Source organism: Emydura macquarii, unplaced genomic scaffold (genome assembly GCF_026122565.2).
Source record: "Emydura macquarii macquarii isolate MOO-44397 ecotype Brisbane River unplaced genomic scaffold, CSIRO-AGI_Emac_v2 contig_3477, whole genome shotgun sequence".
Classification (NCBI taxonomy): Eukaryota; Metazoa; Chordata; order Testudines; family Chelidae; genus Emydura; species Emydura macquarii.
Window position 1 is genome coordinate 2,669,919 of NW_027133614.1, and position 23,122 is coordinate 2,693,040.

Genomic DNA, 23,122 nt, shown 5'->3' on the forward strand with positions numbered 1-23,122 from the left:
TAACCAGTAAATAAGCAGATAGCTCGTAAGTTTAAAACTGCTACTTTCTCTAATTTAAACAGAGGGGCTTTTTAAAAATGTTTACTCCAGACAATCTAACTTAGCTAGGTAAAATTAAAAAAAAAAAAAAATTCTGTCCGTCACTGGTTATTTTCCTCATTTTAGCCATTTTGTAAATGCTACTTTCCAGAATGCTTATTAGTAATTACACACGCAGCTCAGGCATGTGGAAGGCTCTGCGCTACTGAACACATCCAAGATGTTCAAGAGCTAATTACACCCTGACTTGTGGCTTATACATACAGTAATGCACAATGTTCTGTAATGTGACATTTATTATACTGTGTAGCTGAATAATTTTAGCTTCCTCCTCCCCATGGTATAAGAAAAATACTTCATCTAGCTGAGTTATGAACTGAAGCATGGAATCATAGATATCTAGGACTGGAAGGGACCTTGAGAAGTCTAATCCAGCATCCTACAGTGAGGCAGGCCCAAGTAAACCTAGACCATCCCTAGCAGGTTTTTGTCCAACCTGTTCCTTAAAACCTTCAATGATAGAGTCCATAACCTCCCTTGGAAGCCTATTCCAGAGCTTGAATATCCTTATAATTTTTTCCTAATATCTAACCTAAACCTCCCTTGCTTCAGATTAAGCCTATTACTACTTCTCCTACTGCACATGGAGATCAATTGATCACTGTCCTTAATATATTTGAAGATTATCAGGTTCCCCTCTTTCTCCCCCTCAGTCTCTTTTCTCAAGACTAAACATGCCCAGTTTTTTTTAACATTTCCTCATAAGTCAGGTTTTCTAAACCTTTTTTATCATTTTTGTTCCTCTCCTCTGAATTCTCTCCAATTTGTCCTCATCTTTCCTAAAGCATGGTGCCCATAATTGGCTAGTATTCCAGCTGAGGCCTCATCTGTGCAAAGTAGAGCGGGATGATTACCTCCCATATCATACATATGACATTCTTGGTAATACACCCCAGAATTATATTAGTCTTTTTTACAACTGCATTTCATTGTTGATTCATATTCAATTTGTGATCCACTGTAACCTCGTGATCCTTTTCAGAATTTCTAGCTAGTTAATCTCCATTTTGTTGTTGTGCATTTGATTTTTATTTCTTCTTAAATGAAATACTCTGCACTTGGGTTTTGAATTTCATCTTGTTGATTTCAGACCAATAATCTGATTTGTCAAGGTAGTTTTGACTTCTAATCCTGTCTTCCTCTGGCTGTCCTCCTTGCAACCCTCTCAGCTTGGTGTCATCCACAAATTTTATAAAAAATACTTTCCACTCCTTTATGCAAGTCATTAAAGAAAATATTGAATAGAACTGGACCCAGGATTGACCTCTGTGGGACCCCACTAGATACATTCTCCCACTTCGACAGCAAACCATTGATAACTACTCTATGAGTATGGTCTTTCAACCAGTTGTGCAACCACTTTATAGTAATTTCATGTAGACTACTTTCCCTAGTTTGCTTATGAGAATGTCATGTGGTACTGTCAAAAGCCTTAGTAAAATTAAGATATATCATGTCTACTGCTTTTCTCTATCTACTAGGCCAGTAACCTTGTCAAAGAAGGAAATACGTTTGGTTGGTTGGTATGATTTTGTTCTTGACAAATCCATGCTGGCTATTCCTTATAACCCTGTTATATTCTATTTGCTTTCAAATTGGATTGCTTGATAATTTACTCTAGATATCTTTCCAGGTATCAGTGTTAAGCTTGACTGATCTATAATTCCCCAGAGTCTCTTTTTGTTCCCCTATTTAAAGATAGGTACTATGTTTGGCCTTCTTCAGTACTCTGGGACCCCACCCATCCTTGGCAATTATCTTTGAGAGCTCATGAACAGTTCTGAGATTGCTTCTGCTAGTTTCTTCAGTATCTGAGGATGAATTTCATCAGGCCCTGCTGAATATATCTGACTTAACTTGTTCTTTTTCTGTGTTGGTTTGCATTCCTTTCCCCTTGTTAATATTAATTGTGTTGAGTATCTGGTCATCACTAACCTTTTTATCAAAAACTGAAGCAAAATGGGCCTTTAACAGCTCAGCCTTTGTGATGTCATGTGCACACGAAACTGATGAATTACGATGGGCTATATTTTCAGAAAGATACAGCTATATGGGACTGTATGGTTTATGTAGTTGGTCATGCAGCTTTCTTTATATCATCCAGAATTATAGGTCAGGAATATTCAATGAGACCAACAGTCTCATTATGATTCTTACTCCCATTGTAGAATCTAGGATGCTGTATGCTCTGAGGCAAAAAACAAAACTGGGCATGGGGCTCAGAAAAGTCATTTTTTCCAATTAGTGAGCTCAAGTTAGTTGCCTGTGTGATTTTTTTTTTTTTTTTGTCTAAATTGATTGTGGTGCTAGACTGGATCTCTGCCTTTATCACAATGCATCAGAAAGGTTTAAAGTTTGTCTTCATCTGCCAAAGAAGGTGTCTAGTGTTACTGTGCTTAGAGAAGCAAGAACTTTCGTAAACATCTTGTGCCATTTTTGTCACTATTAATAGTTTTGTCCTGCGGAATTAAATATGGAAACTCAATGTATAACCATACATTGTGATTGAATTTCCTAATCTTAATCTTAATCATGACATTACATTTGCTGCCATTTCATTTTTTGAAAGGGAAAAAGATTAGTTGGTATGTTTCTGTGCAGTTTGCATAGTCTCGCATTTTAATGTAATCACTCTATTGCACATTGCATTTAAACTCTACATGGGGTGGGCCTATGCCCCAGAGTACATTCCATCTTATGTGTACAAGTGTGGAAGTCTAGCAAAGATAGTCAGACTTAACTGAGCCCTTCCCATACTATCTTAAGTGTGTGTTTGCAATGGAGGGGTAGTTTGGTATTAGGGATAATCTAATGTTTAGGATGAGTGCCTTCTCCCCAATGGCTGAACCATTGCTAATGCAGTACAATAGTAACCACAAGTCTGAAAGACCAGTCAGTTAACCCTGTCAAATGCATTTTTTCCAGGTTTCAGTACACACACTGTATGTATATATTCTTTGTTACAGAGGTTGTTATTCCAAAAAGCCTTCAACTCTCAGCAGTTAGTTCATATTACTGTCATCAACCTGTTTCAACTGCATCATCTGCGAGATTTTAGCAATGAAACTGAACAGCATAGTTACAGCCAGGATGAACAGCTCTGCTGGACACAGCTGCTTGCCCTCTTCAGTAAGTCCTGAGACTCCAAATTATTACTATTTCTTTTTTGGTTTTCCTCTTTGCTTCCCATGTAGTATACATCTAAAATGGATTGTTCCCCATTCCATTTTCTATTTTTTCCATTGATTTACTTGTAAGGAGATACTTACCTGCTTGTCCCACTGAATCTATACCTCTTTTCTATTGTCAACAGAGCCTTTTTAGGAAAAACAATTAAAAAAGTTAATGGCTGAATTTGTGGTAAGAAGTAGTACATCGAAAATAAGAGATTGTGATTTGCCAGTAGAATCTTTAAATTAAAATCACGGCAATGGTTTGTTCTAAATAAGTAGCGCTTCAGAGTAGTGATTTATTATGCAAAACTTCTTAATTAAATTGTTGCTCAGTTTTAAAAGTTATGGATTCCTCTGTGCTGTCCTTTCAGTTTCCTTTCTTGGAGTCCTGTGCAAGTGTCCATTGCAGAATGATTTCCAGGAGGAGTCTTGGGGCACATACCCGCTTCCTGCTGTAAAGGTCTCGATGGACTGGCTGAAACTTAGACCCAGAGTCTTCCAGGAGCCAGTATTTGATGAAAGACAATAGTAAGTCTTACTCTTTTGATACAGTTTTTTTTGCTTTTAAGTCAGTTGTGTAAAGCGATAGTGACTAATGAAAGATTAATGGTAGTGAATAAATAGTGGTAATTAATGGTAGTGAATTAATCGCTTAACTATTCATTTACAGACACTGAGTTTTAAAAGGTATGGAATTTTTATACAGAAAAGTGAGGTTTTGGGGTGTTTAAATAGATTGTATACAGTATTTCCAAGTCTGTAACCATTGTTTTTAGACTTCATTCATCTATTTTTAAGGCCAGAAGGGACCATTACAAACATCTGGTCTGACCTCCTGTGTAACACAAGACAAAGAACCTCACCCAGTAATCTGTTGTTTTTTCTACTCCCTCAGTTAGATTTACTGAGGCAGGTGACTGTAAAATGATGGCTTGGATGGGTGCTAGAATCCAAGGTTTTCCTAGCCCATAATCTTCAGTTTTGTACCAAAGGTCAGCACAGAGCGCATCCCGTGGTGTTGCTCTACTCTATGCTTGTAGTACCACAATTATAAGCTTTTTGTGGCACTCCCCAGTTTATCAACATCCTCAACTATAGTAATTGTTTTATTTTGTTTGGCTCTATGGATGTGTTTTTCCAGACCTATGTGGCTATTATTGACATATGTGGATATATACTTTTTGGGGGATGCCTTTAAAAAACAAAAAGGGTGAAGCACAGTGACTGGATTGATTGGCACTGCCTGAATGAATTTTAATCTTCACAGTAAGAACAGAGTATTGTATACCTTTAGTAAAGATAAGGTGCTGTCATCCTGGGGTAGGTGCCACAATAGACAGAGCCCTACAAAAGCAGTAGATATATTCTAGGATTGGGAGTCTGGAAATATAGATTCTGTTCCCTGCTCAGCCACTAATTGTGTGACCTTGGCAAGTCACTTAATCTCTCTCTGCATTTCAGTTTCCTTACTATTCAGTGAGGATTATAGTGCTTACTCACCACTGCAAAGTGATTTGAAATCTGCCCTTGAAAAGTGTTATGTACTGTTATCCCCAACAGTCACTCAGAAATTAAGAAAAATAACTTCGGGAAATTTTTATCTTTCCATAGTATTCATCTGTCAATTTCACTTAAAATTAAGTTCTTCTTTGATGTGTTGTCCACATGGATTCCAATCTTACTGCAGATGCACCCCATGCATATGAGATCAGATTCTTCTGGCCATCCATTTCTATTGGGCTGCAACCTGTATGTTCTTTCCTTCCCCACTTACCCCCAAATACCTATTCAAGATCATAAAGAGCAGAGAAAGTCAAACAATCCCTCAATTCTTTCTTACCAACCTTGGCAGAGAGATGGAATCCTTTCAGAATTTGCCTGCTTCTCTTCAGTTCTGTTGTGGTGAGTGTTTAGTCGATATAGTTGTCAGGTTGTTCATTTTTAGATTGCCTGTTGACTTTAAAATATATTTTTTTTAAACTAGTTTTTCATAGATAATAGGCTTGTCGTCTCCTCCTCTCCCCTTCTATTTGTACCAAGACTTGAGCTGTTATGGTAGATATTAAATCTCTGGGGTTTAAGACATGCCACTCTGTGGTGCTGCTATTCCATTCAACAATCTAAGTGACTATTTTGTTTAGGCAAAGGTCATATCCCTGACCATTGCTCATTTGCTGCTCTTGTTCCAGGCAGACTCAGAAGGTTAGTAGGAGTGCCTGCTTAAAGTTATTTCTTCTGGAGTACTCCGTGAAAGTATCGTCAGACACAGAAAAGGATATGGCAAAGGTTAAATCTTCCTCCAATCCCGCTCAGCTTGTGCCCAAACCAGCTGGGATTTCAGCCTGAGCTACAGGGCTGAGATGTCTAAGGCACCAGTTGTGAGCTTTAATCCAGTTGTTGACTTCTTCAAGCACAGGTAGGAAGGAGAATCGTCCTAGAGACAAGACTAGACACCCTCAGACCAGCACACAAGAGTCAACATGTGTCTAACTTGTTTCAAGCTTCACAGCCAAGAGCAGGCAATAGCCCAAGATGGATTCCTCTGGAATCTCATTACTGGCTATGAAAAGAGTGCCTGCTAAATCTGCTGATTGCCATTCCTCTGATCCAGACTCTTCCACACACTCTGTACCTAGCACACATTGCATGTGTGTTGTCTTTTTGTCACTGAGTGACCTGTCTGTGAGCTTGGTACTGGATCACCCTGGTTGGGATGGTACTGGATTCCCCTCAGCAGTGCAAACTAGACCTTTGGCCATCTAAATCATGGTACTACATACAGCAGTTGAGACATGAATACAGTATATTTCCCCTACCCAGCTATAATGGGAGTCAGGGATGGACTCCACAGATTTCTCTTTGAGCAGGGGAACGTATGAGTCTCATAAGGACCAGGACCCCAGGTATTCTCTTGTGTCCACTGGTTCAGTATCCAAATGCTTGTCAATCATAGCCCTGCTGGGCCCTTTGGGATATGAAGTGAGTCTGAGAGATGGTCAGCAATTGGTATTGCATACAATTCCATTCCCTTCCTGCTCCCCACTCACCTTCCCTCTCTCTCTTCAGGAACCCCTCTCAAGATACTGCTGAAGCAAGAGAGTGGAGTCTTCCAGTGTTCTGAGGTGCGAGAGAGAGAGAGAGAGAGAGAGGTGACTTAGAGTTCAAGGGCAGCTGGGGTTTTTAATTCCCATTATTTACTCTCCCTTTTAAAAAAAAAAAAAAAAAAAAAGAGAGATTGGTGGCCATTTCTAGACTTTTGATGTCTCAACAATGTACACCTGGCTCACAGGAAATTCCTCAGATTCCTAATAGGAACATCTCATTACCAGTGCTGGGTCTGCTCTTTTAGTCTTTCTCAGCATCAAAGGTAGTCATAGTGGCTCACTTAAAGAGACAAAGGAGGGGTTTACTTGTATCTCATCGAAGGGTTGATCTGAGGAAGTTCACCACAGCAGGTGACCAGTGCAATTCAAATAACCTTAAAGTTCTTTGCCGCTCTAAAGCTCAAAGTCAACAGAAAAATCCACATTCAGCAGAAACCTCATGGATATGTTGATCATGATCCCACAGGAAATCCTCTCCTCTTTAAATTGGTAGAAAGACCTACTTCAGTATACAGGGGAGTACTCTTTTCTGCACCTCTGCCTACCAAAATTCTGGTGACAGATGGCTTCATTCAGAGATGGGGAGGGTGTTCATTTAGGCCACCTTTAAACACCAAGCCTGCAGTCCTCTCAAGAAGTTTGTCTGCCCATAAATGTCCTGGAACTCAAAGCCACCTGACTGGTATGCAAAGCATTCCTACTTCTTCTCCAGGGATCCACAGTTTGAGTGCAGACAAACACCACCACCATTACACATTATCAGCAATAAAGGAGAAACTAGGTCATGCACATAAGAGACTATTCAGCTCTAATCCTCCCCCACTTGTTTCACTGGCCCTGCATCTTCCAGTCATTCAGAACTTGCTAACAGATGACCTCAGCAGGCAGTTCCCAGACAATCACAAGTGGTCAGTCAAGGACCCAGTGTTGCAGAGCATTTTTTTTATAAGTGGGGATACCCATCAGTGGACCTATTTGCCATGGATCAGAAAAGAAATGCCAAGTTTCTGCTCTGTTCGGGGCTCTGTCAGATATCTTTCTCATCCTCTGGACCCTGGGACTGATGTATGCTTTCCCCTGAGAACCCCAAGGTCCTGAGGAAACTTAGGCAAGATGTTGGATCAATTGTGATAGCCTCAGCAGGGACCAGGGAGTTCTGGTATTTGGATCTGGTGAACCTCTCCAAGCAACTCCAGATAGTCTCACAGCACAACGATTAAATCCTTCACCCAGCATGGTTACACCTGATAGCTGGCTCACTGACTTCCACCAGAAAACATTCTGCTCTAAAGCAGGAAAGCCTCAATTACACTGACACTTAGCTAAGTAGGAGGTTTTCTATTTGGGCATCTCAGGACTAGCTGTCTTCCTCGACAACGCCCATTTCAGCAATATTGACTATTTATTAGCCCCAGAAGCTAGACTTCGTCAGTGTCACAAGTTGAAATATCTGCATATCACCTTCCTATCTAGAATCACTATTTTGTCAAACTTCAGTGGCTAGATTCCTTAAGGGCCTTATTCATGCTTTGGGAGCCCCCTCTTTAGGACTTCTGTAGCATTAAAAAGTTGTTGTGTCCTCTCCCTTGAGTGCTTAGCACCCTGTTCCCTATACTACCTAGCTATGAAGACAGCCTTTCTAGTAGCCATTACATCAGTTTGAAGGGTAGTAGAGATTCGGGCCCTCAAGGCTAGTTTTACTTAGAGTGTTTCATAAGACAGGGTCACTCTCAGGTCTCATCCCAAGTTTGTGCCCAAAGTTGTTTAAAAATTCTGTGTATACCAATTTATTCATCTTTGTTTTCTTCCCCAAGCCTCACTTAGGGCTTGTCTACACTGGGTGGCTCCGTCAATACAAGGTACACAAGTTATGTTATGTAAGTAACTTTGATGTATCTTGCATTGAGTATCCGTGCTGTCTGTGTGGACGGGAGAGATATAGTTTACTCTTCTCATTCCGGCGGAGTTGATTGGAGAGCGATCAGCAATCAACTGAGTGGGTCTTTATCAGACCTACTCAGTTGATTGTCACTGCATTGATTGCCGTGGCGCTGATGGAGCCCACAGTGTAGACAAGCCCTCAGTCTCAGGGGAAACTAAACTTCATTCACTTGATGTAGTAAAGGGATTGTAAGACTACGTTAACAGGACAAAAACATTTCAGGAACACACCTAAACTGTGCCCTTTACAGAAAAAGTGAGTAAAGAGTTAGACACTATCTTCTGAGAGTCTTAATTCGTCTTCAGCTGTATAAGAACATATTATGAATGAGTTAGATCCACCTAGCCACATTAGAGCTCATTCTGCTAGGCATCAGCCATCCTCTACTAACTGTTCCTATTTCTGAAATTTGTACAGTGGACTACATGGAGTTTGGTCCACTCATTTATAAGACACTGTTCTTTGGTAGAGGTTTCCAGAATAAATGACGCTTATTATAAGGCTGTCCTGCATTCATTGTGTAAGTAGGATTCCTAGTACCCACCTCCAAGCAAACCGACAACTGCTTGTTTGTCATCTAGAGTAGAATTCAGGTGGACAAATCACTCGAAGAAGAGAGAATGATTATGTATGTTACAGTAACTTAACATTATATCTTTGAGATGTGTTGTCCACATGGGTTCCATGACCAGACCCAGTACTGCAGATCTCTACTCCTCTAAGGCTCTGTACTGGTGAAAGAACTGAGGGATAGTTGGGCTTGCTCTGCCATTTTATGCCTTTGGGTGGATATAGGAGGACATCTAGGGGACAAGCACAGCCCCAACAAACACTGCTGGCCAAAAGACTCTAATCACATGTGCATGAATGCAAGAGTGGAATCCATGTTGACAACACATCTCTAACAACCACTTACTGTAAGGTAAGTAATCATTCTTTCAAAATCATCCTTTATAGTAACATTTTTTTCCCCATCTGGATACTTCCTTTCTCTATCAGACTTGATCTCTTTCCCACCTTTCCTCAGAACAGAGGAACGTATACTGTTTTTCTCCCTCAAAGTAAAAAGTTCTGAATTCTGCTATGAGAAAGTAGGACACAGAGCCCTACTTAAAATCCCTCACTTTTGTCCAATTTGTCTACATGCTCCTATTCTCATAGTAAAGGGGCAACATCAATTTAATAATCACGCTGGTCTGATTGTTATACTTTCTTTAGTTGGAAGCAACAGCTAAGATTAATATAACTAAAAACTTCATGAAATAATCTTATTTTTCTCTCTCCAGTTTAAGTTGTGCATTTGACAGTTCTTTGACTACAATAGTAAAAATGACTACAATGTCTCTTTGCTGAAAACTCAATAGGAAACAAACGCTTGTACAATATTTTTAAAAGAATTGAATAGACATTCTGTTAAAGTGCTCTGGCAAAACCTGGGATTTTAATAAACTTACCAGTTTTAAAAATTCAAGTTGACAGTGTCTCTCTAAAGCTTTTCTCACAGTACTGCTAAGGATTAAAAAACCCACATCTGCCTTTTTTCCCTTCATTGGTTCTCCTGAAACCTGTATATATTCTCTCCCCCTATCTGCAATACCCTAGTGCAGTGGTTCTCAACCTGTGGTCTATGGACTATGTTCAAGGCGTCTGTGAAAGACAGACTGAAAACTGATTGAACAGAATTCAGCTATATATACAGAGAGTAGATTTCCAAAGAGGTCTGCACCTCCATTTGAAATTTTTAGGGGTCCACAAATGAAAAAAGGTTGAGAACCACTGCACTAGTGCATGTTTCTGAGGCCTTCCTATTATATAGTAAAGCTGTGAGTATCCCAGTCCTGCTTATTTGAAAACATCTCCATCAGTCTTAATTGAACTTAGTCTTGGACTCATTGGGGAAATAATCCTTGTACTACTTTGCAGATTTAGAATTTTTTGTACCCTGAAAAATGCAGAAATACACAAGCTCCTGACTCTTAAGGTTTATATGCTTTTTCCTGTGGAAAATTGATCTTACCTTAAATAGAACAACTAGCTGATACGGATTTTTCTTCTACTGAAACCATATTACCCCAAGGCAAAAATCTTTAATCCCAGATAGGGAAAGATAAATACCTATAAAATATACCAATTCTAGTGTGTGGCTCTTCACAATCTAGGTCCTGGCGACCCCTTTTTTGTTGCCTGAAGACAGCAACCAGTGTACTTTGGAGACAACTTTAAGTGGGCCTCCTAAGTTCTTTTTAAACATTTTACACTTCTGTACCAGACTCCAAAAAAGTTAAAGCAGAGATCTGCTCTTAGTAAGGATCTTACTCATTTATTTCAAAAGGCATGTTGAAAGTATGGCATGTATCATGGATGAGAAGTACACTGATAATATTTATACTCTCCACCTCTGTTCCTCTCACATTCTACCATACAAACAGAGTGAGGGTTTGTTGCTTAGTTTAAGATCTAAGAGAATTTGATGGACTTTCAAAATCAACATTTTTACATCCAATCTCAGTAGCCATGCAGAACAAGTGGCTGACCTCAAGACCTTCAGGATACATGTTTATGTATTTCAGTCCATCATGTGCTAGATAACGACTAAGATTGACTGGAAAAGGTCAGATTGATTTCACTAACTCTGAGAGCTCTGGGCCTATTGCTTTCACAATCCAGTCACTACAGGATATAAATATTAGTCCAAGACATTGACTGCCACAGGGAAGGGAAGATAAGGGAGTCTGTCAAAGGAGACGAGTGAATTGCAATATAAATATTACCAGTACACTTGTAAGTCCTGTAGGACCCTGACAAATTAGGCTGTCTGCACTACACCTTATTGGCATAATTAAGTCGCTCAGTGGTGTGAATAACACTGCCCCGCCCCCTAACCCAAGCAACATGAGTTGCACCAACATAAGTGCCAGTTTGGACAGTTATGTGAGCGGGAGAGCTTTTCCCACCAGCGTAGTTACTGCTACTCACGGGGGCTGGAGTAATTAAGCTGACAGGAAAGTTCTCTCCCATTGGCTTAGAGCAGCTACATTAGAGAGCTCACTATCTTGAGGCAACAAAACTTGGGGTTTGTCTGGTGAAAATCCCTAGAATATAGTAGGAAACACTTTCTCCTGCATCTGACGCACAACTCTTCTGACTTTTTACTGATGCCAGCCTCCTGCACTTTTGCGCACATTGTACTGAGTATCTTCCCACTTCCAATGTTAACTACCAACTCCTGTTCTGTAGTCCAGTTTGCAAGTGTACGTCCATGAGGGGAGCCATACCAATGGAAGGACTCGCCAGGCTAGAACCATGCCTGCCGGGTCAAAGATGTAAGAACTCCTTGAGCACAGTTGTAAGGGGGCTAGAGAGGGGTTGTGAAACATGAGATGGGATCAGGATGCAGGTTAGCTCCAATATGGGTACTGTAGGAGTTCATGCTGCAGTCCATGTTTTACAGGCTATTCAGGTTTTTTAACCCTCACCTCCAACCAAGGCCAAATATCTGCTTGTGTCACTAAATTCTTCTGTGCCAACAGAGCTGTAAGCTCAGCTAACCAGTTCACATTTGAAAGGTTATCGGCCAACTTATGCTTTTATTTATTTTTAAAAAAATCTGCAAAAACAGTTAGGCCCCTAGAGAATGAAGGCATACTGCAGAGTGCTGAACCAGTCTGACCCTTCATCTCTATTGCCATGACCCCTCTAAACCCACACCTGTGTACCTCACTATACTTTATTTTCCTTTTGACTGTGGTTATAAGACCTGACTATCCATATACAGCCAGATAGCCACTATTGCCCCTGACCTTGAAATTGAAACAGAGTGATGTCTATGCAAAGTATTTCCAGTCACTGCATAGATAGCACCAACTTTAGTAGGGATGAGTGCAGAGTGAAGGTTGTTTAGTGTTCAATTTAAACTTAAACCTGAACTTAGGACTTCCTGGTGTTCCAACTTCTACTTTTAGAACTCTACAATATTCTGTTAAGGTTTTAGAAGAAGTAATGAGTCTGCAAAACCCTAACCATATCTTACAGAAGCATTTAGTCTCTGAACTGATTTTCAGATATGCTGTCTTGAAGAGTCAGCTTTGAACTGGAAAATATGAACTACAAACAAATGCTGTGAACTCTTTTCCCTAGTATAATATTTTAAAATCAAGTGACACCTGTTGTTTTTCTCTCTCCAGTTGGTAAATGTACTTGCCATACTTCCTGAATTTAGTGACGGGAAACTGGGTTCTTTGGTTATCTTAGACTGCCTTTTGAAAGAGTTTTGAGATGCAAGGAAAATGCTAACCTTCCCTTGACAACATTGAGAGAGTATCATTTCATTGCTGAGGGAGTTCCTTTGGTAAGGAAAATAAGGGCTCCTGACTATTTGCAATAAGGGAGGGATGCCAAAAACCTTGATGATTTTTTCCATTCTGGGAAGCAGTTGGGCTGAGTTGGACTTCAGCTCTGTCATAGGTCTCCATATTTAGTTGGTACGGTGAGTAGAGTTTCAGTTCAGATATACCATGACAAGTGGAAACTATCTTCTTTTGATTTGTAGCATTTGGCCATGGCTGATTTCTCTGCTGAACAGCTTCCAGCCCCATGAGGAAGATCTTTCCAGCACTAATGGTAAGGATACTCCAAGACTGTTCTGTGAAGGGGATGGGAGGAAATGTCTCTGATCCACTCTCATATACAGCCATGATACCTCACACCAATGTTGCTAAAGCACCTTCTAATATTAGTGTACTTGGAATATAAATATTTTACAAACTGCTCTTTCCTGTGCTGAGCATGTTGTATTTCATTTTCTGTCTTTCACTCCCTATAGATTCCACAGCATGGGCAGTACACCATTTATCTAGTACTGTGAGCTTTACTGTATGTGATGACTGGATAGCCATAACCTTACTGGTGCAGCATATTTCAAGCCTTGTTTACTGATACTGTTTCCTGTCTCATTGTTCACCAGCTACCCCACTTCCAGAGGAATTTGAGTTGCAGGGATTCTTGGCTCTGAGACCCTCATTCAGGTGGGTGGCAGCTGAAGGATGCTTTACCCATACTGGCGGTGAAGTACTGAGGTGAAGACTTTGTGGTAGGGAGATACTGACGTTCTCCCCAAACCTTTATTTTCAGAGCAAGTATAGATGTAGATCTCCTTACAAACAATTTTAATAAGTAAAAAGTGGTCTGCGCATGGGACTCCAATCTTTCTAGTTTCATGATGATGAACTGGAGTCCATGTCCAGTGTCAAACAGGAGTAAAATTTTTGAGGAAGGAAAAGTTTCATTTTTTAACACATTTCTAAAACTTGTAACATGGGTGTGGTTCTTTTTTCTGGTTTTAATTTTTAAATTTTACTTTCTGCATTTTTCCTTCAATAGCCTTCATCCCAGCTTTGGAAACAGTGATGATCTTAAAGGAGAACTCACATTGAGAACTTGAGAAAGGAATATATATATTTTAAAAAAACAAAAACAAAAAAACCTGCTTGGTCCTTACATTTCCTTTGCTGCTATTGAAGTTGTGAGATTTTCTCCCCCTGAGCCTAATCTGTTCTTCAGTTTGATCCTGTAGCAAAGTAGTTCTCCTGTATTTGACATCTGAATAATTTCCATAGCATCAGAGTACCAATAGCACAATGACTTCACTACAGGAACAAGGAAGAGAAGATGGCTAGTAAGGGAGAAATGCTGGTTTAAACAAATTAAACACCATATGAACATTTATTAAATCCATTTGCTTACTGTTAACCTTTATGCTTGTGGTCTTAATTAATATGGGCGTTTTTCCTAATATCGTGCACCCTTTTGTCATGTCATAAAGGACTTGTGACCTCACTAACTTATTTGCTTAGTGTAGACCTTTTTATTAAAATAAAATAACTGAAAATGCAGTTCAGCTATCTATAACTCTATTTAGATTATTAAACCATGCTGAAAATGAAACCTGGAATAGACTGTGTACAATTCATCGTCCTTTTCAAAAGCCTCCATTTGCCTTTACTGTACAAGAGGCAACTGAGACTAATTTTATTCTTTGTTTATGTCAACCCTAGGAACTTGGATTTCTCCAAAGGCCACCAGGGAATTACAGGAGACAAAGAAGGGCAGCAGCGGCGGATACGGCAACAACGACTGATCTTCACAGGCAAATGGATTGCTGACAACCAGCCAAGGTATCTATGCAGCTACTGGAGCCATTTCTGTCATTCCTGTTTATTTTTTGTTCCTCCTGTAAAGCTTAGTAATATTGACAGGTGCCAGAGATTAACAGTTTGAGTGGAATTTTGATATGTTGTATTAATGTATTGTAGAATACTGCATACGTGTTTTGTAGTGTGGTAGTGACAAAAAATAGTGTGTGAATGCATGGTGCTGATAATGGGGATTCGTGAAACTTGTAATTAGTGGAGGAGTACACAGTTTCTTAGATTTACCTGTTTGGGGCAGGGATTATAGCTTCCTTCATGGTGGTAAAGCATCTAGCACAAGGGGGCTCTGAATACTACTGCAGTACAATTAAATAACAATACTGGCAACAGTAGTGGGAAATGGTGGGTTGGTGTGCACCGATCATATTGAAGCATGCCATCTGCCTGGAAGGTAGAATGTAATATGGTATATAGAGTTAGTACTGAGGCTGGGAGTTACTTTGTATGCTGGCTTGCTGCTTGTTGTGTATGTCATGCCATTATTATAGCCTGTAAAAGATGGGTTATGTGGTTAAAATGATTACTAAAAGGCTATTCTGTACTGTTCTGTTTTTTTTAGGCTCATCCAGTGTGAAAACGAAGTAGGAAAACTTTTGTTTTTGACAGAAATCCCAGAGTTATTACTAGAGGATCCTAATGAAGCCAAAGAGAGTCTCGTCCTACAGGAAACATCCATTGCAGAGCCCCTGTCTGCAGATGGGAGCCCAGGACTCAAATCAGTTCTGTCCACTGGCAGAAATCTTAGCAACTGTGACACTGGGGAGAAACCAATGGTCACATTCAAAGAGAACATTAAACCACGAGAGGTAAACCGAGAGCAAGGGCGAATCTATCCAACTAAAGATGTGGGTAGGGAAAGAAGGGACTATAGCAAAGGAATAGCAACCACTAAAAATGATGGAAAGAAGGACAATAACAAGAGGAAGAATGAAATCAAGAAATGCAGCTTGGAGAAGATGCAAGAGGCAGGAAAACAGAATGTGGCAGTGCAGGTAAGGCATTCAGATTGTGAGAATAGCGTTTGTCTCTTGCCTTATTCTTAAACGGTAAGCTGTTTGGAGCAGGGACTGTCTTTTTGTATGTGCAGTGTCTAGCTCAAAGGAGTCCTGACTGAGGTCCTACATACCTACTGCTAGATAAAAAGTTAATAGTTAAAGAACAGCAACAGGCCTTATTTAGGGACTAGATATAAAAGTGATTAATGGCCTTTCCTTACAAGTTTACTCTTGGGGGAAGGAAAGTAATGGAGGGTGACCTGGTTGCTATGTCCAGTATCTTAAATGGTAGTTCTACACTGAAAAGCCACTAGTTAAAAAAGCATTTCTGACTTGACAGATTGGCTCCTCTATAGTATACAAAGGGCTGTTTGCTTTAGTGTCATACGTTTTTATTATTATTAGCACTACATAGTCTGCAAAGCGCTGAGTATAGACTGAATTCCATTCTGCCTCATATATGAACTTGATACAAGACAATGGGGTTGCACAGGTGTACATGAGGACAGAAATTGACCTTTCGAACCTTACTGTTGGTGGTTCATGAGCCAGCTAACAGCCTGACCTTCAGATAACAGATTGTTCTAAGGCTGTGAGTTAATAAGCCACCTGTTTTACTTGTAACTGAGCATATTCGATAAGGAGTCACTGATGGACTCAATCCTAGAACTCCTAATGCCATTTTTAGTACCACCCCTTTGTAGAGAACCATTACATTTTGAGAGATCCCAAGGATCTAGAAAAAATCACTTCAGCTGTCTAGAAAGTGTGTGCTGCATGTGTTTGGGATTTGGGAATGGGATGGAGGAGATCAAATATTTGGCCAGGTTCGGTTGAAGCAAATTTGATTCTATCTGAAGTTTTCAGAGTTCGTGGACCCATTAACCTTTCTTTAAACTTGGGTATAGCACATTCTGTTCTGGGTGTGGTGTTCAGTGTTCTGCTGGTGTTGGTCAGATCTTATCACTGACTCTTAGATCTATCAGCTGCCTTTGCTACAGTATCTAGGATGTTGATACAGCTCCTATTTTTGGCAGTGATTGATAGACTTACTCTGGGGTGATTCCATTTATTTTCTTTGAGAGGAGCCAGAGAATGGCTTTGGGGAACTGGTCATGTTCTTTTTAGGGCTTCCTTGAACATTCATACTTCATCTAATGCAGAATGTAGTGTAGTTGTGTGCCTATATTCCAAAGATGACACAGACATTTCCTTTCTTGTTTCTATTTAAGATCTATAAAGCACTTAATGGTTTGGTCCTGGCTATCTTGAAGACTGCATATCTCCTCAGTACTCCCCTGACAGTTGAAATTCTGATAAGGGTCATGAGCTGACATGTCTCAGATTCAAATGGGCTGGAGGCATAATTTTCTCAGTGGCTTGGGAAGACTTGAGTCAAACTCCCTCCCTTTGTTGGTCTGACAGCTTTAGTTTTACTTTTGGTCATTCTGCAAAGTCCATCTGTTTGTTCTGGCTTTCCCTGAGTGAACTGGTTAAAGTGGGAAGGGTGGTGGTTCTTTTGTGGTGGGTAGGTGAAGTACAGAAGAAGTTATGACTGATTGTCAATCCTACATTTTTGTTTTCATAAATTGTAAGAGTAAATTAGACATCACAGAAATAAACCAGGGGAAATAAAGGGGGGGAATTTGGCTAGATACTGGGAAAGTTCTTTACAAGTTCCAGTGAAGTGAGAAGGGTTACCCTGAAAGATAAGGAAAAGTGAAATGCCTTAACTTGCATCCTCTTCCAGTCCTCTCAGTGTAGGAGTTACTTCAGGTTACTCAATTCACTCAGCTAGACTCTCATAAGCTTACCGTCATGTAACTTATACTGCTTTACCCATCACTTTTGAATCTTGGCCTACTCAATCTAAGGAAATCAAAGTTGGTGTACAATAACTAGTGTGGAAAGACCAGAAAAGAGGTGTGTAGCAGGTAAAATAGAAGGGTTCTGAGGAGTTTGCTTAAGTACTGTAGTAGATTGCGCTTATTAGCAACCGGTGGCTTAGTTGCCATCAAAAAGTTGCTATTATCTGACAGTTGCTAATAAGTAGAAGGTAGATTTGCAAGGCAGCAGCCAGGGAGGAAAGCACTGGGACATCCCTTTCCTGAATGCAGCCCCGCAAACCTGACTGTGGCAGGGTAGCTGCAGTCTGGATGCTAGGGCTTTCTATGGAGTGTAGGGGTGCTGGGGGCCCATGGGGATGCACCATATCTCTCCCTACGCTCTCCAGGAGTCTAGGCTCATCCCAGTGCTTTCTTCCTGGTGTTCAGTCCCCTGTCAGGTCATAGCATGGAGAGCACTGGGAGAGGTACCGTGCCAGTCCGATATTCAGGACACAGCTCCCCTCCCTGCTTCTGCCCTGCTCACAGCTCCCCACCCATCACGCAGCCCCTTACCGTCTGTGCAGTCCCTGTGTGCAGAGAAGTTTGCTGGGCTGTAGCCTCAGAAGGAAGCACTGCGATGGGCTGAGCACTGGCTCCAGGCAGATTTGAGGGGCTGCAGCCAAGAAGGGCCTGTCCCACCACTTCCTTTCCTGGCTTCAGCCTTGCAAACCTGTCTGCAGTGGGGCCTTTCTTTAAATAAGAGATTGAGGAGGGGTGCTAATAAGTGGCATGCTGTTGCCAATATCTGAATCCCATTAACACTGATGTTAATGAGAATAGAATTGGCAACATTTTGCTTGGAACCATTAACCAGAAGTTGCTAATATCAGGATTTCTATTAAGTAGAATCTACTGTACACCATCTTACAGTCACGTCTAAGTTTGGCCTACATATCCAACTGCAACTCTCACTGAGGGGGCTGGAAAGGGTGCAGTTACATCAGCTCCTTAATTTGGCCCTGTGCTCTAAGTAGTCTCATGTTTAATTCCTGATGAGTGGCTTAATTTACGGAGCTGATGGGCAGTTTGAGAAACTATAGAAGTACATTGTGCTTCCCAGAGCAGTTTGAACATTGGTGTATTGAAAGTTAGCCAGATTTCTGGCTACAAACAACTGTCCAGGCATGGGGTGTGTGTAGAGCCAACTAAGCCTTATGTTGAAGGGATTCTCCAACTGCATTCCATCTCCTTTGCAGGTTAGAGCAGTACAAGGAGGCCAAAGCCAAGGGATAGGATATGGCCCAATGTGTTTAGGATAAATAACACTTGAAATTTAATAGCATCTATTTGTATAACTTTCTCAAAGTACTTTTATAAAGTTGATCATTTTCCCCATTTCACAGATGAAGGAAATGCTTGCCCAGTGGCACATAGAATATGGCAGTGTGGAATAGACTGATTCCCTGTATCTAGCTCTGAGCATTAGACCATGTTATCTCCCTTAGGTAGCAATGATTCAGTAGGGCAGTAGAAAGTATAATAGAGATTTACTTAGGGAAGAAGACACTTGGTAGAATTAGAATAGTGTCTGATGTAAAGCTGACTTTCTCCAAGCATCCTGAGCTTCCCCATTAATCTCTAAATCAGACCTGATCAGTCAATCTATTCAACTACTTATTGTGTTAATGATTTAATTTAAGTGGCTTGTGGAACTGTAATATTAAAGACTTGCCTCAGGTTTAATGCTGCTAAGACATTTTGTCTATGCATGAATATCATGCAATCAATGCTGAAGAAATGACAGCCTTCTTGGTTGGTAAATTCATGTCCTGGTAGCATGTTTACTGTATACTAAAGGGTACTGTTACATGATAGTATTTTAAGGTAACCTACAAAGGAAAAAATGTGTACTTCTAATCTGCTTTATGATGGGTAAAGAGTATTTATTTCAATGGGACTCCTTGTGCATAAAGTTAAGCATGTGCATGAGTGTTTACAGTATCTGGGATTAAAATTATACTAAACTTTTGTCTTAGTGACAAACTTTGTCTCTTTAAAAAAAAAAAAGAGAGAGAGAGAGAAGAAAAGATATACTTTCAACGCTAACAAAGCTGTTGACTTTAAAAAAACAAACAAACAAACAACACCACCACCACAGACCAAAACTTTCAAAAATAGAGATCTAAAATTAGGTACCTAAATCCATATTTAGGCACCTACGGGATGGGATTTTCAAAGTCACCTAAGTGAATTAAGAGCACAGTTGACTTCAAACCCTGAAGGACGATAGCCTGGTGAAAATAATTCACCTTTCTTGAGTTGTTATGTAGTTTATCAACTTTGCAGTTGTGAATTTATGGCATTCTTAGATGGTTTTTAAGATATTTTTCTCTGTAAAATATGAAATTCTACTATTTAGAAAACTAAAGAAACAAGTAGAAAATATCCACTTAAGCAACTTAAGACTAAAAAATGGTAAAGATAAAAACTAATGACAAAATCTGATTAGATTTTTAAAAATGTATTTAATGAAATTATCGGCCCTGCAACAGAAGAAATCTATTTTGAGAGAGCCTTCAAAGCCTACTTTAACATGTAAAGAAATAAAACAGGACAGAAGACCCCTTTTCTGTGGGTCACCTCCAGAACTTTTACAAAACATTGATGTTTTAATTTTCATTTTATGGAAAATACTTGGGGGATATTCAAATGTTTCTGTTGCCTGATTGCAAAGCGGGTCCTTATTTTCATATAGATATTGCACAATAATTTGAAAGGGGTCTGCTTCCAAATCAGGCACAGTAGAATAAGTAGAATGAGAAACTTGCAGAGTTTTGTTTCTCATGTGCTCCTCATGTTTTCTGACTAGTAAAGTTATATAATTTATTTGCTAAAAAACAAGATCATAAACACTAATACAGCAAAGGAGATTGAACCAATACAAAAGGGCTAGCACTTACATATTCACCTGATTCCTTGCAGGGAGCTGATTATGTTTAAACTGGGAGGGTGGGGGAGAGCTGCTGGGCAGTTCTGGCTAGTGGAGAGGCATGGAGCCCAGGTGGGTAGGGGAGGCACTGAGCCGGGGGAAAGTTGGGGGTAAGCCGCAGCTGAGCTTGGCTCCCCACAAGCCTGAGCAGGTGAGCAGTTCTGGCTTGCGGGAGGCGCAGAGCCCAGCAGGGAGAATGGGGGAGGTGTAGCTGCAGTTGGGCTCAACTCCGACTCCTTGCGAAGCCTAGTTCAGTTCTCCCTGCTTCTATTCCAGACTGCATTTGTTCTTGTTCACTGAAGTAGGGAATTGCTACCATCCCCATTTTACAGACTGGGAACTGAGGCCCAGACAGGCTAAATGACTTACGGAAGGTCGCACAGAAAGTTTGTGGGTTTCCCAAGTTCTCATGCCCTGACTACTTGGACTATTCTTCCCTTCTGACTATCTAAAAAGAGTGAATATATCTCTCAAACAATCTGGCCCTTCCATTTTAGAGCTGAGATACAATGTGGAAGGCTGACAAAAGTTCTATAATGATTTTTGTGTGATTTTCTTTTGATAAAGGTAAAATCTCAGACTGAGATGAGGAAAACTCCGGTGTCCGAAGCCAGGAAAACACCAGTAACTCAGACTCCAAGCCAGGCAAGCAACTCCCAGTTCATCCCCATTCATCATCCAGGAGCCTTCCCTCCTCTTCCCAGTCGGCCAGGTAAATCAACTGATTCTCATCTGAAGCAGCACTTACTATTGACTGCATAGAAAATCATGTGATGAAATATATACTGAAGCATTCCTCAAGGCAAACAGTTCTAGTAAAATTATTGTTTCAGGTTATGGACCTGACTTAAAGCATTAATAACCACAGGGTCTAATTGAACTGAAATGTGACATAAATGTGGTTTCTTACATTTTAGAATTAAGTTCCATGCCATGATGGTCTGTAAGGTTTACATGCAAATGTAGCACATCACTTAGGTTTTGCTGCTGAAGTACAAGCTTCTAACTTTATAACATGAAACGGCTGTAGTCTGCTCTTGTATTTACTTACAATATGACAAACTGAGTATAACAGGATTTTAAGCAAAGCTGCTTCACTTAGGAGTGCAGTATTCAAAAGACAAGCCTGAGAGCTTAGATTCATGATTTTGTTAGATTCTAAAAATCATGGATTCAATAAATGATACTGGATTTATGGCTCATTACAACAATCTATATAACCCATTAACCCTCCTTTGTCCTGCGACTGCAGAAGTATGAACTGCCCAGTTCATCTTGAATGGTATCTTACAATGTGTTAGTTAACTCCTTATGCTAAATAATCTGTTCCACTTTATATTTAGCTATGACATCCTGAGTACCTTTCCCAGATCTGAAGCAGAGCTGTGTAATCTCAAAAAGTCTCTTTCATAAGTAGAAGTTGGTGTAATAAAAGATATTACCTTACCCACCTTTTCTCTGTATACCGTAGTCTCATAACTGCATAGCTGATCTTTTATATTTTATCTGCTTTACAGCCAAGTTTCCATTGAGAAGATGTGGTGTTAGTATTTGTGTTAAGATATAGTGTCTAAATTAGGGCTGTCAATTAATCATAGTTAATGGATGCGATTAATGAAAAACAAGTTAACTACATTTTAAAAAAGAGTCACAATTAAACACGCTGTAAAAAAGATAAATAATATTTTTCAATTCACCTCACACAAATCCACTCTTGTTCAGCCAATCTCTAAGACAAACAAGTTTGTTTACATTTACGGGAGATAATGTGCCCGCTTCTTATTTACAAAGTCACTTGAAAGTGAGAACAGGCATTTGCATGGCTCTGTTGTAGTCAGCGTTGCAAGGTATTTATGTTCCAGATATGCTAAACATTCCTGTGCCCTTTGACTTGTAGGCTCTAAAGTTTTACATTGTTTTGTTTCAGTGCAGCTATGAAAATAAATAAATAAATCCTACATTTGTAAGTTGCACTTTCAGGATAGATTGCACTACAGTACTTACATGAGGTGAATTGAAAAATACTGTTTTATCTTTTTTACAGTGCAAATATTTGTTATATTATTTTTATTAAGTGAGCACTCTACACTTGTAGTGTGTTGTAATTGAAATCAATATATTTGAAAATGTAGAAAAACTTCCAAAATATTTATAATAAATTTAAATTGGTATTTTATTGTTTAACAGTGTGATTAAAACTGTGACTAATTGCAACTATTTTTTAATCTCACAATTGTCATTATTTTTTAATCATTTGACAGCCCTAGTCTAAATATGTTCAATGATTTGCTGCTGCTGTCTATCAGGGCTTCAGTTTACCTGTATAAACAGAGGGATCTTGCAGCTTTAAGTGCCCCATCATGTTTTCTTTCTCCATGTTGCTTGCCCATGGAGCAGTTGTAGACCCCATCTTCCCCACATGGCACTGCAGCTATTCCAAGTAGCTGTTGAACAAAAGTGGAGATGAAGAAAGAAGGCCCTCAGTTTACACTAAATTAATCTGAAAATCTGACTTGGGAAGAGCAGCTTCAGTCCCTTGCCTTCCTCCCCAACCTGCAACAATGTGCACTGCAGGAAAATGAGAAGTTAGTTTTGCTGAGGGAAGGACTTAATTCTGTACCCACTTAGCTCTTTGGATAAACAAATTCAATGACTGGAGACTGACTACCTGAGAGTGGGGTGCAGCTTGATAGGTTGCGAATCCTCCCTCCAGCATTGCAGTGATTCAGTATCAGACAGAATATGCGGTGAAGGAGTATGCTGGGAGTAGGAAATAGAAAATCTC

The 23,122-nt window shown here is 40.0% G+C and overlaps 1 protein-coding gene across 6 annotated transcripts in view; it reads left to right on the forward strand.

Annotated features, from left to right (window-relative positions):
- The window catches only part of SMG7 (SMG7 nonsense mediated mRNA decay factor), an 82,993-nt gene that overhangs the window by 47,676 nt on the left and 12,195 nt on the right, over positions 1-23,122 (forward strand). For all 6 annotated transcript variants that reach the window (XM_067535207.1, XM_067535206.1, XM_067535208.1 and 3 more), the window contains 7 exons: positions 3,066-3,228; positions 3,644-3,800; positions 12,868-12,938; positions 13,282-13,342; positions 14,372-14,491; positions 15,087-15,519; positions 20,905-21,049. In XM_067535207.1, coding sequence (XP_067391308.1) covers positions 3,066-3,228; positions 3,644-3,800; positions 12,868-12,938; positions 13,282-13,342; positions 14,372-14,491; positions 15,087-15,519; positions 20,905-21,049 — 1,150 coding nt within the window. The remainder of the gene's footprint in view (positions 1-3,065; positions 3,229-3,643; positions 3,801-12,867; positions 12,939-13,281; positions 13,343-14,371; positions 14,492-15,086; positions 15,520-20,904; positions 21,050-23,122) is intronic.